At 37.6% G+C, this 16,212-nt stretch overlaps 1 protein-coding gene across 1 annotated transcript in view; it reads right to left on the reverse strand.

Annotated features, from left to right (window-relative positions):
- The window catches only part of PEX13 (peroxisomal biogenesis factor 13), a 28,511-nt gene that overhangs the window by 5,589 nt on the left and 6,710 nt on the right, over positions 1–16,212 (reverse strand). The window contains exons 2-3 of the mRNA XM_036926022.2: positions 8,315–9,009; positions 5,631–5,756 (exon numbers count right to left, since the gene is read on the reverse strand). Coding sequence (XP_036781917.1) covers positions 5,631–5,756; positions 8,315–9,009 — 821 coding nt within the window. The remainder of the gene's footprint in view (positions 1–5,630; positions 5,757–8,314; positions 9,010–16,212) is intronic.

The raw sequence follows: 16,212 nt of genomic DNA on the forward strand, positions 1-16,212 counted from the left end.
ATCCATTTCGAGTTTACTTTTGTATATGGGGTTAAACAATAATCCAGTTTCATTCTCTTGCATGTAGCTGTCCAATTTTGCCAACACCAGCTGTTGAAGAGGCTGTCATTTCCCCACTGTATGTCCATGGCTCCTTTATCATGTATTAATTGACCATATATGGTTGCATTTATATCAGGGCTCTGTAGTCTGTTCCATTGGTCTATGGGTCAGTTCTTGTGCCAGTACCAAATTGTCTTGACTACTGTGGCTTTGTAGTAGATTGAAGTTGGGGAGCATAATCCCCCCAGCTTTATTCTTCCGTCTCAGGATTGCTTTGGCTATTCAGGGTCTTTAGTGGTTCCATATGAATTTTAGAACGATTTTCTCTAGTTCATTGAAGAATGCTGTTAGTATTTTGATAGGAATTGCACTGAATCTGTAGATTGCTTTAGGCAGGATGGCCATTTTGACAATATTAATTCTTCCTATCCATGAGTACGGAATGTGTTTCCATTTATTGGTATCTTCTTTAAATTCTCTCATCAGTGTCTTGTAGTTTTCAGAGTATAGGTCTTTCACTACCTTGGTTAGGTTTATTCCTAGGTATTTTATTCTTTTTGGTGCAATTGTGAATGGAATTCTTTTCCTGATTTCTCTTTCTGCTACTTCATCATTAGTGTATAGGAATGCAAGAGATTTCTGTGCATTAATTTTGTATCCCACAATTTTACTGAATTCAGATATTAGATCAGAAGTTTTGGAGTGGATTCTTTAGGATTTTTTATGTACAATATCATGTCATCTGCAAATAGGGATAGTTTAACTTCTTCTTTGCTAATCTGGGTGCCTTGTATTTCTTTGTGTTGTCAACTGCCGTGGCTAGGACCTCCAGACCTATGTTGAATAAAAGTGGGGAGAGTGGGCATCCCCCTTATTCCCGATCTTAACGGAAAAGCTTTCAGCTTCTCGCTGTTAAGTATAATGTTGGCTGTGGGTTTTTCATATGTGGCCTTTATTATGACGAGGTGCTTGCCCTCTATACCCATTTTGTTGAGAGTTTTTACCATGAATGAATGTTGAATTTTGTCAAATGCTTTTTCAGCATCTATGGAGGTGATCATGTGGTTTTTGTCCTTTATGTTAATGTGGTGGATGATGCTGATGTATTTTTGAATGTTGTACCATCTTTGCATCCCTGGAATAAATCCTACTTGATCATGATGGATGATCTTTTTAATGTATTTTTGAATTTGGTTTACTAATATTTTGTTGAGTATTTTTGCATCTATGTTCATCAGGGACATTGGTCTGTAGTTTTCTTTTCTGGTGGTGTCTTTGCCTGGTTTTGGTATTAGAGTGATTGTGACCTCGTAGAATGAGTTTGGGAGTATTCCCTCTTCTTCTACTTTTTGGAAAACTTTAAAGAGGATGGGTATTAGGTTTTCACTAAATGTTTGATAAAATTCAGCGGTGAAGCCATCTGGTCCAGGAGTTTTATTCTTAGGCAGTGCTTTGAATATCAATTCAATTTCATTGCTGGTAATTGGTTTGTTCAGATTTTGTGTTTATTTCTGGGTTGCCTTGGAAGGTTGTATTTTTCTAGGATGTTGTCCATTTCTTCTAGGTTATCCAGTTTGTTAGCATATAGATTTTCATAGTATTCTCTAATAATTCTTTGCATTTCTGTGGTGTCTGTCATGATTTTTCCTTTCTCATTTCTGATTCTGTTTTTGTGTGTAGACTCTCTTTTTTCTTTGTAAGTCAGGCTACGGCTTTATCTATTTTGTTTATTTTCTCAAAGAACCAACTCTTGCTTTCATTGATTCTTTCTGTTGTTTTATTCTTCTCTATTTTATTTATTTCTGCTCTAATCTTTATTATGTCCCTCCTTCTACTGACTTTGGGCCTCAATTGTTCTTCTTTTTCTAGTTTCATTAGTTGTGAGTTTAGACTGTTCATTTAGGATTGTTCTTCTTTCCTGAGGTATGCCTGTATTGTAATATAGTTTCCTCTTAGCATGGCCTTCACTGCATCCCACAGATTTTGCAGGGTTGAACTATTGTTGTCATTTGTCTCCATATATTGCTTGATGTTGGATTTTATTTGGTCATTGATCCAGATTATTTAGGAGCATGTTGTCAAGCCTCCATGTGTTTGTGGGATTTTTCACTTTCTTTGCCTATTTCTAGTTTCTTACTTTTGTGGTCTGAGAAACTGGTTGGTACAATTTCAATCTTTTTGAATTTACTGAGGCTCCTTTTGTGGCCTAGTAGATGATCTATTCTTGAAAATGTTCCACGTGCACTTGAGAAGAATGCGTATTCTGCTGCTTTTGGGTGTAGAGTTGTGTAGATGTCTTTTAGGTCCATCTGAGCTAATGTGTTGTTCAGTGCCTCTGTCTCCTGACTTATTTTCTGTCTGGTTGATCTGTCCTTTAGAGTGAGTGTAGTGTTGATGTCTTCTAGAATGAATGCATTGCATTCTATTTCCCCTTGTAATTCTGTTAGTATTTGTTTCACATATGTAGGTGCTCCTGTGTTGGGTGCATAGATATTTATAATGGTTATCTCTTCTTGTTGGATTGACCCCTTTATCATTATGTAATCTTCTTCTTTGTCTCTTGTTACTTCCCTTGTTTTGAAGTCTATTTTTTCTGATACAAGTACTGCAATTCCTGTTTTTTTCTCCCTATTAGTTGCATGAAGTATCTTTCTCCATCCCTTCACTTTTAGTCTGTTCATGTCTTTAGGTTTAAAGTAAGGCTCTTGTAGGCAGCATATAGATGGGTCTTGTTTTTTATCCATTCAGTTACTCTATGTCTTTTGAATGGGGCATTCAGTCCATTTACATTTAGGGTGATTATCGATAGGTATGTACTTATTGCCATTGCAGGCTTTAGATTCGTGGTTACCAAAGGTTCAAGGGTAACTTCCTTACTATCTAAGAGTCTAACTTAACTCACTTAGTGTGCTATTACAAACACAATCTAAAGGTTCTTTTCTTTTTTCTCCTCCCTTGTCTTCCTCCTCCATTTTTTATATATTAGGTATCATATTCTGTACTCTGTCTATCCCTTGATTGCCTTTGGGGGTAGTAGATTTAATTTTGCATTTGCTTAGTAATTAACTGTTCTACTTTCTTTACTGTGGTTTATTACCTCTGGTGTCAGCTATTAAACCTTAGGAACACTTCCATCTATAGGAGTCTCTCCAAAATACACTATAGAGATGGTTTGTGGAAGGTAAATTCTCTCAGCTTTTGCTTGTGGAAATTGTTTAATCCCTCCTTCAAATCTAAATGATAATCTTGCCAGACAAAGTATTCTTAGTTTGAGGCCCTTGTGCTTCATTGCACTAAATATATCATGCCACTTCCTTCTGGCCTGTAGGGTTTCTGCTGAGAAGTCTGATGATAGCCTGATGGGCTTTCCTTTGTATGTGATCTTATTTGTCCCTCTGGCTGCTTTTAATAGTCTGTCCTTATCCTTGATCTTTGCCATTTTAATTATTATATGTGTTGGTGTTGTCTTCCTTGGGTCCCTTGTGTTGGTAGACTTCACCTCCATGGCCTGAGAGACTATCTCCTTCCCCAGATTGGGGAAGTTCTCAGCAATTACCTCCTCAAAGACACTCTGTATCTCTTTTTCTCTCTCCTTCTTCTTCTGGTACCCCTACAATGCGATATTGTTACATTTGGATTGTTCACACAGTTCTCTCAATATTCTTTCATTATTAGAGATCCTTTTTTCTCTCTGTGCCTCAGCTTCTTTGTATTCTTCTTCTCTAATTTCTGTTTCATTTATCATCTCCTCCACTGTATCTAAAATGCTTTTAAAACCTTCCATTGTATGTTTCATTTCTGATACCGTGTTTCCTAATGATTGGATCTCCATCCAGAATTCTTTCCTGTGTTCTTGAATATTTTTCTGTACCTTCATGAGTATGTTAATGATTTTTATTTTGAAATCTCTTCCAGGAAGATTCATCAGTTCGATTTCATTTGAATCTTCTCTGGTGTATTTATAATTTTGCTTTGAACCAGGTTCTTTGGATGTTTCATATTTTTATGCGGTGCCCTGTAGTGCCCAGAAGCTCTACTATCTGGAGCTGCTCAGCCCCTGGAGCAATGTTGAGGGTTGCACGGGAGTGGTGTTGGTGCCTGGGGGGAGGAAAGAGCTGTTTCCTGCTTCCCGGCTGCTACGCCTGTCTCCACTGCCTGAACCAGTGGGCTGATCACACAGGTATAAGCCTCTTGTGCTTTGCGTTTGTAGTTGCTGTAGACAGGTCTTCACTCTGGCTGGCCTAACGCCGGGGTAGGGTTTGCCGGTTTGTGAGCCAGGTGGGGCTGACCGTGAGGAAGGCGCAGCAGGCTGCATATCATGGTAGGGGGCCTTGGAGGTGCATAGCCAGCTAGGGGGCTGGAGTGCCTGAAGAACGTGAAAGTTCCCAACCTGCTGGGCAGAGTGCACCCAGACAATTTTGTCTACCTATCCTTTCTCCTGAGCAGTAAGCTCTGTGTAATCCTTGCCCCTTTAGCAGCCCTCTTGCTTTTAGGAAGTCTCTCTGACTGCCTGCCTTTCTTTTGTCCCAGAGCAGCCAGATATGGATCCCTGCTTTCCACAAGCAGCTGGAATCCCAGTCTCTCCAAGTATTCTGCCTGTCTTAGCTTTCCAACCCCCCCTAATCTGGAGAGCACCATGAAATGTAGGTTTGTGCTCCCAGAGCAGATCTCCAGAGCTAGGTGTTCAGCAGTTCCAGGCCTCCAGTCCCTCCCTGCTCCGTTTCTCTTCCTTCCGCCTATAAGCTGGGGTGGGGGAAGGGCTTGGGTCCTGCCAGATCACGGCTTTTGTATGTTACCCTGTTCCATGAGGTTTATTCTTTTCTCCAGGTGTATGCGGTCTGGTGCAGCCCTCTTTCCTGTTGCTCTTTCAGGATTAGTTTTATTAATTATATTTTCATATTATATGTGGTATTAGGAGGAAGCCTCTGTTTCACCTCTAAAGCCGCCATCTTTAATCCTGTCTCCACACAATCTTTTTAAAAAAATTTTTTTTATAAATCCACAAAATTTCTGATCATTACTGGGTAAAGCTGAAGGAAAAGGTCATTTTGCCTGGAGCTATTAAAAACTATTAGTGTCCTGGTCCAAAAATAAACCTGAGATATATATGAATTTCTTGCTTAGGTTCTTTAATATTTCATGACAATAATTCCTAAAACATTCATGTTAGAGTTTCTGAAGTAAACATTATTCAAGTAAAAATAGAGAGCAATACCAGTCCCAGTAAAGAGCAATAGGGATACTTAGATGATACTAGATAATTTCTCTGGTTAGATTTTGTTACATTTAGTGCTTACCTCATGTTTTTTTGGGGGGATTAAGAGTTTGGAATTCAAGTGTTTTTAGTTTAGAGGAGATTATATAAACAAAATCTTTTCCTTATCTCAGTGAAATATGACTGGAAACCTCCATTAGGCATTTATTCCCCACTTCCCTAGATTTGGAAGTTCTAAACTGACTTGAAAGAGAAATCCTAGTAACTACTTCTGAATTAACTAACAATGTCCCAGATCCTTTGTTGTGGTTTTTAATACTCCATTTACAAATTCTAAAAATTCAGATAATCCAATTTATTCAAGTTTTGTTACCTTTGAGAGCTAAGTTTAGCATATCACCAGCATGGAAAGAAATTTCTTCTTCAGATACAGCAGCAAAATCATATTCTGCTCTAGCAACTACATGGTCATCCTCACCACTTGCCCAGTTGGTGCTGTCTGTAAATCAAATTAAGAATTAAGATTAGGTTAGTAAAACTTAATGAAAGGAAAATACAGATATTTCACTAACTATACCTTACAAACTGCATAAATTTATTTGCCAACAGCAATGTCCCCCTGCCCAAAGTAAATTCTATAATTAACCCTATGTAAAATCAACAAAATGTTCACTACATTATCTGTTGTGCACTTTTTCCTCTTCAAGCTCAAAATTCTAGCTCCCTTATTTTAAGTCAGGGGTGGACAAATGTTTTTTCTGTAAAGGATCAGATAGTAAATACATCAGGCTATATAGGCCATGAGGCAAAGCCGGAGGTATTGTATAATTACTCATATGAGAGAAAACTTTTTTCATAATTTTTTTGAGAAAACTCAAAATGTAATAAAAATTAAGTTCTTTTTCTGTAATAAAGGTGTACTACTGGTAAGAATGGAATATTTTGGGGTTGGGATATTTCTCATAATTGGGGTTCAAAGGCAGTGTTTCCTATCATCATTTTCAATTGCAGAAGTTCATCTGTTAATGCTCATTTGTAATGAGATTTAAGGTATGTCTCTTTAAAAATGTTTTTTCACACAAACAGGTACTGCCAAATCCTGAAATTATTAGTCCAATGAACATGTGCTTTTACCTAAGCATATTAATCTCTAAGAAGATGAATACAATATTGTTTAATTCTTCTTTTGATATTTACCTTTTACCAAGTCATTACATAGGAATTAAGTCACTTACATATGAAGATTATGTGCAAGTTCCTCAATAGCACAGTTGAATGAATTTTGAAATATGGAAGTTTCCTTTGCACTTGCATGGAGGTCCAAAACACACTGTACTCTTCCCTTCCTCACCTCCATCTGCTCTCACTTTGCTCCATTCATGCTGGCCTCCTTGCTGTCCACATGACATGCCGGGCACACTACCTCTTAAATACTTTGGCACTTTTGCTATTCCCTATGCCTCAAATACTTCCCTCAAATAGCTGCAGGACTTACTCTCTTATCTCCTTCGTGTAGGACTTCCCTGAGTCTATGCAGCATGGTAACCTGACTTCTGCAACTCTTCCCTACTTGGTTTTTTTTCTCTGGCATTTGTTACCTTCTTACTATATATTTTACTACTTGTTCATTGCTGACTACCCCCACTAGACAGTTGCAAGATTAGAGATTTTTTTAATCCTTTGTATTTGCTGCTATATACCCAGCTCCTAGAACTGTGTCTGGCACATAGTAAATGCTCACAAATATTTATTGAATTAATGAATAAAACATATCTAATATTCCAGATTTAAAGATCTAGGGCATTTTGATTCTTCCTTTCCCTTTAAGTAACTCATCTAGCTTGTAACTTAAATCTATTACATCTGTCTTGCTTTTCACATACCCTACTTCAGCCCTTCATTTTTTTCTCATCTAGTCAAGTACAAAAGCATCATAACTTATGTCACCAAATTAACACATATTTATAAGCACCTAAGCAGGCTGTTAGCTTTGGGGAATATAAAGGCAGACATAATCTATAATTATTTATGAATCAGATAATCTAACTTCAACCTGTTTTAACCTGCAATGACCTATCTTAAACACTTGAGACAGACTGACCTATTTAGAGCACTGTTTATGTGTTTGTCACAAGCCTGCTGAAAAACAAAAATCCCACTTTCCTCCCTAGATGAAAATGAAGGGCTTTCACTATTATCTTTCAGCCTAACTTCTCAGCCTTATTTCATATTATCCTTTGATTCCATGCAATAGGACATCTGAACAAATCTCACATTCCCTGCCTATGTACTCTTCTTGTTCCCTCTGTTCCACATGCTTGTCAATCTTTTTTTCCCCTACCTAATTGATGAAATGTCATCTATCCTTCAAAAATTTAACTTAAATGTCACTTCTTCCTGGATACCAATAGCCAAAAAATATTAGTTTCTCTTTTATAAATTGAGACAGTACTCTGTGTCAGTGTATAGAGTAAGGACTTACCAAACAGGCCTGGTTTTGTTTTTGGTTCTGCCTTATTAAAATTGTGATCTTGGGCAAGTGACTTCTCTGAAACTCATTTTTGTCACTTATAAAATGAGGATTAATTCCTACCTCTTAGGGTTGTTGTAAGAATTAGATAAGATAAAACAAAATACATAAACATGTCTTACATATAAAAAAGGCTCAATAAACCATTTCTCTTTCCCTGTCTTTTTCCTCATCACATTCTTTCTGCCTCATTACAATGACCTGTTTATGTGTTTTACCCTCCTCCCCGCCAATAAGTTTTAGAAAGAGGGGGATTATGTCCTACATGTTTGTTTCCTCCACAGCATCAAGTTCAGTACCTTGTAAATAGTAGTTAGGTAATGTGTACTGCTACACTGTGCACAAACAATGAATAAATCAACAAGCCTGCTTTTGCTACATATTCTTTCAGTTCCTAAGTTCTTAACTGAAAATATAATTGGATCAAAATATCAGATACAAATGAATATAATTATGCTAATTTAACGCATCTATTCTTGAAATTTGAGATTGTTATGTGGTTCTTGAAACCACACTCTTACTCTTACCTGTTACTTCATCACTGTAGGTAGACAGCAGTTTCCAGATGAGGTAAGGACCACCAAGGATAACAGCAAAGAACAAGAATATTGGCCAAGACTTTGCTGAGTTAGCTCCACCATCCTCAGCACCAAGGCAAGCCACAGTTCCTTCACTTTCTGCCCACAGGTCCTCATTCTCAGAGCCTTTTCTTAAACCCATCATCCACTGTAACCGTCTGTAAAGATACCTTATGGTCCTAACTAATGCAAAAGCTGAAAAAACCTTTGTGAAGTGTATTTTTAATCGGGAAAAGTGATTTGCTACATCCAGAACAGCCCTGAAACTGTTATAGACAGCTGAAAAGGTAGCATCCATCATCATACTGACAGAGGCAAATGCATGCACAATACTTTCAATGGACTGAAATGCACCTCTGCTACTTTCTTCAGCTTGCTGAACAAATCTACTAGGTGGAAGATCATCTACACGGAGGCGGTTATAGCCTAACCCATTATATCCATAACTATAGGGGCTATAGCTTCCATAAAATGAATTTCCATAGGCACCATATCCTGAAGAAAATGAACTGTAAGCAGGTCTGAAAGTGTTCACACTGCTGCTTCCTGTCTGCTGTGATGGCCTTGGAAGAATAGGTGGGGGCACTCTGGTAAGTGTTGGTTGTCCAGGTCTTGTCAGTAAAGTAGGACCCAAATCAGCAGATCTAAAACCAAAAAAGATTCAAAATAGTAACTTAAGCACACAGTAAATTCAATTCAAAGTAACTGTTAAACACCTCCTATATATTGATTGTTAATGACAGATTCTACTGAAAATATATTAATAGTCTCTAATATCCAGATGCTCAGAATTTCAAGGTTAAGATAAAAATGAGTAATATAAAATAGTTGGTTGACTGAATTCTGACATTTACTGTTTACTTATGCTGGCATTATTAGTAGTATCTTCAATCTGTGATTTCCTTTTAAGACACCAGTTCATTTTTTTCAGCCTTTGTGGATTTCCATCTTTCCATCAGGACTCCATAAACCTACATATTCTTATTTGCTCTATAATGCCTTCAAGCAGATGTTTTCATATTCTACTTAGCTCTTCTACTTGTTCTCACCAGGGTTTTTCTTTCCCCCAAACTACATGTTCTGCCATCATCAGAAGTCCTTCCCAAAATTTTTTGTCCATACTTTGTACAGTATCTTCCATTTGTTTAAAAGTCTGTCTCTTTTTATTTAATTTTTTAATTGAGATATCATTGATACACAATCTTATATTGGTGTCAAATGTACAACACAGTCGTTAAACAGTAACTCATGCTATTAAATCCTCACCCCCTCTAGTGTGGTTACTATCTACCAACATAGAAAGATGTTACAGAATCATTGACTATATTCTCCATGATGTACTACTGTCTGTGTGACTAACTTATACTGTGATTGTGAATTATTGTGCCCCTTTATTCCCCTTATACTCTCCCTGGCCCACCCCAACCCCTCCTCCTTGGTAGCCCCTAGTCACTTCTCAGTGTCTATAAGTCTATTACTGTTTTGATTATTATGTTTTGCTTTGTTTCCATATTCCACAAATAAGTAAAATCATATAGTATTTGTCTTTCTTCACCTGGCTTATTTCACTGAGCACAATACCCTCTAGATCCATCCAAGTTGTTGCAAATGGGAGGATTTTTCTTTTTATGGCTGAATAATATCCCAATGTGTATATGTAACACATTTTCTTTACCCATTCATCTATTGATAGACACTGGTTGCTTCCATATCTTGGCTATTGTAAATAATGTGGCAATAAATACAGGGATGCATTTATCTTTTGATTCATGGATTTGTTTCTTTGGGTAAACTCCTAGAAGTGGGATTACTGGGTCAAATTACATTTGTTTCTAGTTTTTTAAGGAACCTCCATACTGCTTTCCACAGTGGCTGCACCAAATTACATTCCCACCAACAGTGTAGGAAGGTTCCCTTTTCTCTACATCCTCACCAGCACTGGTTATTTCTTTCTTTTGTATAGTGACCATTCTAACTGGTGTGAAGGGATACCTCATTGTGGTTTTGATTTGCATTTCCCTGATGATTAGCGATATGGAGCATCTTTTAATGTGCCTGTTGGCCATTTGTATTTTCTTCTTTGGAGCAATATCTGTTCAAGTCCTCCACCCATTTTTTAATCTGGTTATTTGTTTTTTGGGTGTTGAGGTGTATGAGTTCTTTATATATTTTAGATGTTAACCCCTTATCAAATGAGTCATTTATTAATATATTCTCCCATACTGTAGGCTGACTTTTTGTTCTCCTGGTGGTGTCCTTTTCTGTACAGAAGCTTTTTTGATTTAGTCCCATTTGTTCATTTTTTATTTTGTTTCTCTTGCCTAATGAGATATGCCCAGGAAAAAAATTGCTCATACTTATGTTCAAGAGATTTTTCCTATGTTTTCTTCTAAGACTTTTGTGGTTTCATGACTTATATTCAAGTTTTTGATCCACTTCAAGTTTACTTTTATATATGGAGTTGGACAGTAATTGTTTCCTTTTCTTAAATGTAGCTGTATGTTTTTGCCAACACCAGTGATTGAAGAGGCCGTTTTCTCCCCATTGTATATCCATGGCTCCTTTATCATATATTAACTAACCATATATATGTGGGTTTATATCTGGGCTTTCTATTCTGTTCCATTGATCTATAGGTCTGTTCTTCTGCCAGTACCAAATTGTTTTGATTACTGTAGCTATATAGTAGAGCTTGAAGTCAGGGAGTGTAATCTCCCTGGCTTTGTTCTTCTTTCTCAGGATTGCTTTGGCTATTTGGTTTTTTTTTATGGTCCCATATGAATTTTAGAACTATTTGTTCTAGTTCATTGCAAAATGCTGTTGGTATTTTGATAGGAATTGCACTGATTCTGTAAATTTCCATGGGCAGGATGGCTATTTTGACAATATTTATTCTTCCTATCCATGAGTATGGAATAGATTTCCATTTATTGGTGTGTTGAATTTCTATCATGAGAGTCTTATAGTTTTAAGAGTACAGGTGTTTTACCTCCTTGGTTAGGTTTATTCCTAGGTATTTTATTTTGGGATGTAATTTTAAGTGGAATTGTTTTCCTGATTTCTCTTTCTGTGAGTTCATTGTTAGTATATAGAAATGCACCAAATTTCTGTGTATTAATTTTGCACACTGCAGCTTTGCTGAATCCAGTTACTAGTTCTAATAGTTTTTTGGTGGAGTCTATAGGGTTTTCTATGTATAATATCATGTCATCTGCAAATAGTGACAGTTTAACTTGTTCCTTACCAATTTGGATGTCTTTTTCTCTTTGTGTTGTCTGATTGCTGCGTTTAGGACCTCCAGTACTACGTTGAGTAAAAGTGCTGAGAGTGGACATTGTCGTCTTGTTCCTGATCTTAGAGGAAAAGCTTTCAGCCTTTCACTATTAAGTGTGATGTTGGCTGTGGGTTTGTCATATATGGCCTTTATTATGTTGAGGTATGCCCCTCTATTCCCATTTTGTTGAGGGTTTTTATCATGAATGGATGTTGAATTTTATCTAATGTGTTTTCAGCATCTATTGAGATGATCATGTGGTTTTTATCCTTTTTGCTAATGTGGTGTATGATACTCACTGATTTATGAATATTATACCATCCTTGCATCCCTAGAATAAATCTTGGGATTTATTGGTCACAATGGATGATCTTTTTGATGTATTTTAAAATTCGGTTTGCTAATACTTTGTTGAGGATTTTTGCATCTATGTTCATTAGGGATATTGGTCTATAATTTTCTTTTTTGTGGTGTCTTTGTCTGGTTTTGGTATTAGAGTGATACTAACCTCATAGAATGACTTTGGAAGTATTCCCTCCTCTTCTACTTTTTGTAATACTTTAAGAAGGATGGGTATTAACTCTTCTTTAAATATTTGGTAGAATTCAGCTATGAAACCATCTAGTATTTTCTTTTTGGGAGTTTTTTGATTACCAGTTCAATATCATTGCTGGTGATTGGTCTGTTCAGATTTTCTGTTTCTTCCTGGGTCAATCTTGGAAGGTTGTTTTTTTCTAGGAAGTTGTCCATTTCTTATCATTCTTTCATTCCTAGAGATCCCTTTTCTCTCTGTTCCTTAGCTTCATTGTGCTCTTCTTCTCTAATTTCCATCTCATTGATTGTCTCCTCTACCTGCAGCCATCTATTATTCATTCCCTCTATTGTACATTTCATTTGTTACTGTATTCTCCAGCACTGAGAGGCTCTTTTTCAGATAATCTGTCTCTTTGTTGAAGTGCTCCCTGAGATCTTCAATAGTTTTCCACAAATCAGTGAGCATTATTTATGACTTTTACTTTGAAATCTTTATCAAAGAAGACTGGTGACCTCCATTTCCTTTAGTCCTCTTTCTGGTGTTTCATCTCAGTTCTGTTTGGAACATATTCCTCTGCCTCCTCATTTTTTCAGGGTTTCTGTATTTCTATCTTTGTTTTAGATGGATCTGTTGTGCTCCCTGGCCTAGACAGTAATAGTTTTAGGAAGGAGGCACCCTTTGGTGCTCAGCTCATGACTCTTTACTCTCCAGTGCCTGATTCTACTTTGCGGGAGCCCGAGTTGCTACTGGTATGCAATGGGCAGGGCTGCCTTTCTAACTGTTTTGATCTGAGCCTGCAGTGCCAGCAGTTTAGCCACCTGTGTGATCAGAGGCCTCTGCTGGCATCTTTGTGGATGGGGGAACCCTCTGCCTGCATGGCAGTGATGGCAGAGCTTCAGGGTTAATGGGATGGGGTGCCATTGTGGGCCTCTGAGGCAGGGTGGGATGCAAAGTGCTGGACCTGCATACCTGCAGGGAAGAAGGAGCTCTGGGAGCTGTCTCCTGCAGGCACTGCCCTAGTTGGGCTGAAAAAAGGCCAAGAAAGCTGGGAGAGTCTCCCTGTGCCTGCCAGGCTAAAGTCTGATGTTGCTGTCCAGCCCATTGGGTTGGTTCCCTAGCAGTGCATGCAGGGAGGCAGCTTGGGGCTGGGTTGCCAGTGAGGTGGATGGAGCACCTGAGGCTCCTAAGAGTTTCTGACCTATTGGGCCAAGGGAGGGTTGGAGAGGTATCATCCACCTGCTCTTCTCCTGAGGAGAGAGCTCCACTCAACCTTGCCCCTCTGGCACTCCTCCTGCTGCTGGCATGTCTTTCAAACCGCTGCCTGTCTTTCAAACTGTGCTGAGTCTCAGTGGGACCAGTAGCATGTGCCTGTCTTCACAAGCAGCTGGAGACTCAGCCTCCCAGAGTGTTCCAACTGTCCCTGGTGTCCAGCCCTGATAGTCACCAGAACCCAATGTAATGTTCACCTGTGCTCCCAAAGCAGATCTCCAGGGCCAGGTGTGCAGAGTTCCTGGGCACCTATTCCCTCCCTGCTCTGTTCTTCTTTCTCCCACTTGTGGGCTGGGATGGCAAACGGGCTTGGTTCCCCTTGATCAAGACTCTGCCACTTCACCCTTTTCTGTGTGGTCTTCTCTCCTCCCCCAGGTGTAGGTGATCTGTTTTACAGTCCTCAGGTCATTTTCAGGTTTAGTTATTTTGTTGTGGTTTCTTCCTTTATGTGTTTCTGGGAGGAGGTTTTTGCCTTGCCTTCGTACTCCGCCATCTCTTTTCCAGTTCTGCTTACCACCACTTCACCAAAAACACTGGTCCAAGACCTGCTCTTCAGGCATCTCCTCCCAGGAGTGGCTGCCACAGGTCTGCCTCTTATTCCGGAAGGTGAGTTCCTTAAAAGATTTCCTTGTTTCTCTACCACTTACTACAGTGCTTAGCATATAATGAGTACTGATATAAACCCTATACTGGAGACTTTCATTAGTGAATATTTAATACATATATATCACACAGACTATTAAGACAGATCATTTTTCTTAATATACCCTTGCATTGATTCATAAATTGCAACCAATATATTGCTTTAAAAATTATAGGGAATTAAATGTAAACATTTAATAAGAAAAGTAAAAGTTCTCCTCTTACTTTTCTCTGCTTTTATTGTCTATTTCTGGCATTTACAAGAACATTCAGTGTTCATGTACAGTCTTTCTTTCTGTTACAAACAGCAAAATAAGAACTAAATAGGCCTATACTTAGAAGAGCAAAAGATGGATTTTCATTGATGAATGTGCAGTCTCCCCATTCAACTTTTCATTCTGAAAAAATTCAAATAAAAAAAAGTACAGAAACTCATATACCTTCTATCTCAATTCAAAAACTACTATTGTTTTGCCAGATTTGCTATTTCTCTCTCACTCTCTGGAATTTATAATTTTCCAACTCAGCAACTTAAAATTTCCTCACTCTCAAGGAATTTTTAAAATTCCGGAACCATCTCAATGTAGACTTGATACATTACTCCTAAATACCTTAGCATGCATCTCCTAAGAACAAAGATATTTCACATAAAACCCTAATACCATTTTCCCATTTTTCAAAATTAACAGTAATTCTATATCATCTATTACCCAATTGATATTCATAAACAAATCCATAACCTTCAAATGTATTAACAACTTTGAGATAAAATTCACATACCATAAAATTACCCTTTGAAAGTGTGAAAATGCAATAGTTCAAAAAATATTCAAAGGTGCACAACTACCACCATATGTAATTTCAGAAAATTTTCATCATCTGCAAAATAAATCCCATATTCATTAGTAGTCAGTCACTCCCCATTTCCTGCTCTATCCCTACCCTAGGGAACTACATATCTACTTTCTGTCTCTATAGTTTGTCTGCTCTGGGCATTTCTTATACAGTTGATTTTTATTATTTGTGATATATTCTATAAAGTTGCTGCAAACACTGAATTAGCAAGTATGGAATCATTGCTCTGGGCAGAAACAATGCTCCTTAGGAACACTAGACAATGCTTTAGCACAATGCTTAGATGTCATTTTAAAACAGCAAAATCACCAACAAAAATGTGGAAAATGTGGCACTAAACAGATTGTGAAAGGGGACCTGTTTACAGTATTAAAGCTGAAAAAAGAAGCCACTGTTGCTTTGGTCACCCTGAGCTGAGAGATCACTTGGACCTTTCACCACTCTATGCACGTCTGTGAATGATCAGGAAAGCACTCCGAGTACTGATTTGGGGGTTACAAATAAATTTTTGTGAGTAGGCAAAACTGCAAATCAGGAATCTGTAAATAATAATGATTTACTGTAAATGGAATCACAATATTTTGTATTTTGTGACTGGCTTCTTTCACTTAGCATGTTTTGAAGGTTCATCTATAATAATTTACTATAAATGGGATCACAATATTTTGTATTTTGTGACTGGCTTCTTTCACTTAGCATGTTTTGAAGGTTCATCTATATTGTATTATGTATCAGTACTCCATTTCTTTTTATTGCTGAATTATATTAGTCTATACATCAGATGATGAACATGTGGATTGCTTCCACTTTTTGGCTATTATGATGAATACTGTTATGAACATTTATATATAAGTTTTTGTGTGGACATATGTTGTCATATCTCTTAGGTATATATGCCTATGTATGGAATTTCTGGGTTATAAGCTTAACCTTCTTTAGAACTGCCAGACTGTTTTCCAAAGCAATAGTACCATTTTACATTACTACCAGCAATGCATGAGGGTTCCAATTTCTCCACAACCTTGTCAACTACTGTTATAATTCTTCATGTTCATTGTAGCCATGTGGAATCTCACTGTGGTTAAGATTTGCATTTCCCTGAGTTAATGATGTTGAGTATCTAACTTTTCATGTGCTTACTGGCCAGTTTCAGATCTTTTGTAGAGAAATGTCTATTTACATATTTTGCCCACTTAAGAAATAGGCTATTTGCCTTTTTAATGTTGGGTTGTAAGAGTCAAATGTCTTTCAGGTTGTTTCTTTTTTTTAACA

This window comes from Manis pentadactyla, chromosome 2, assembly GCF_030020395.1.
Source record: "Manis pentadactyla isolate mManPen7 chromosome 2, mManPen7.hap1, whole genome shotgun sequence".
Classification (NCBI taxonomy): Eukaryota; Metazoa; Chordata; class Mammalia; order Pholidota; family Manidae; genus Manis; species Manis pentadactyla.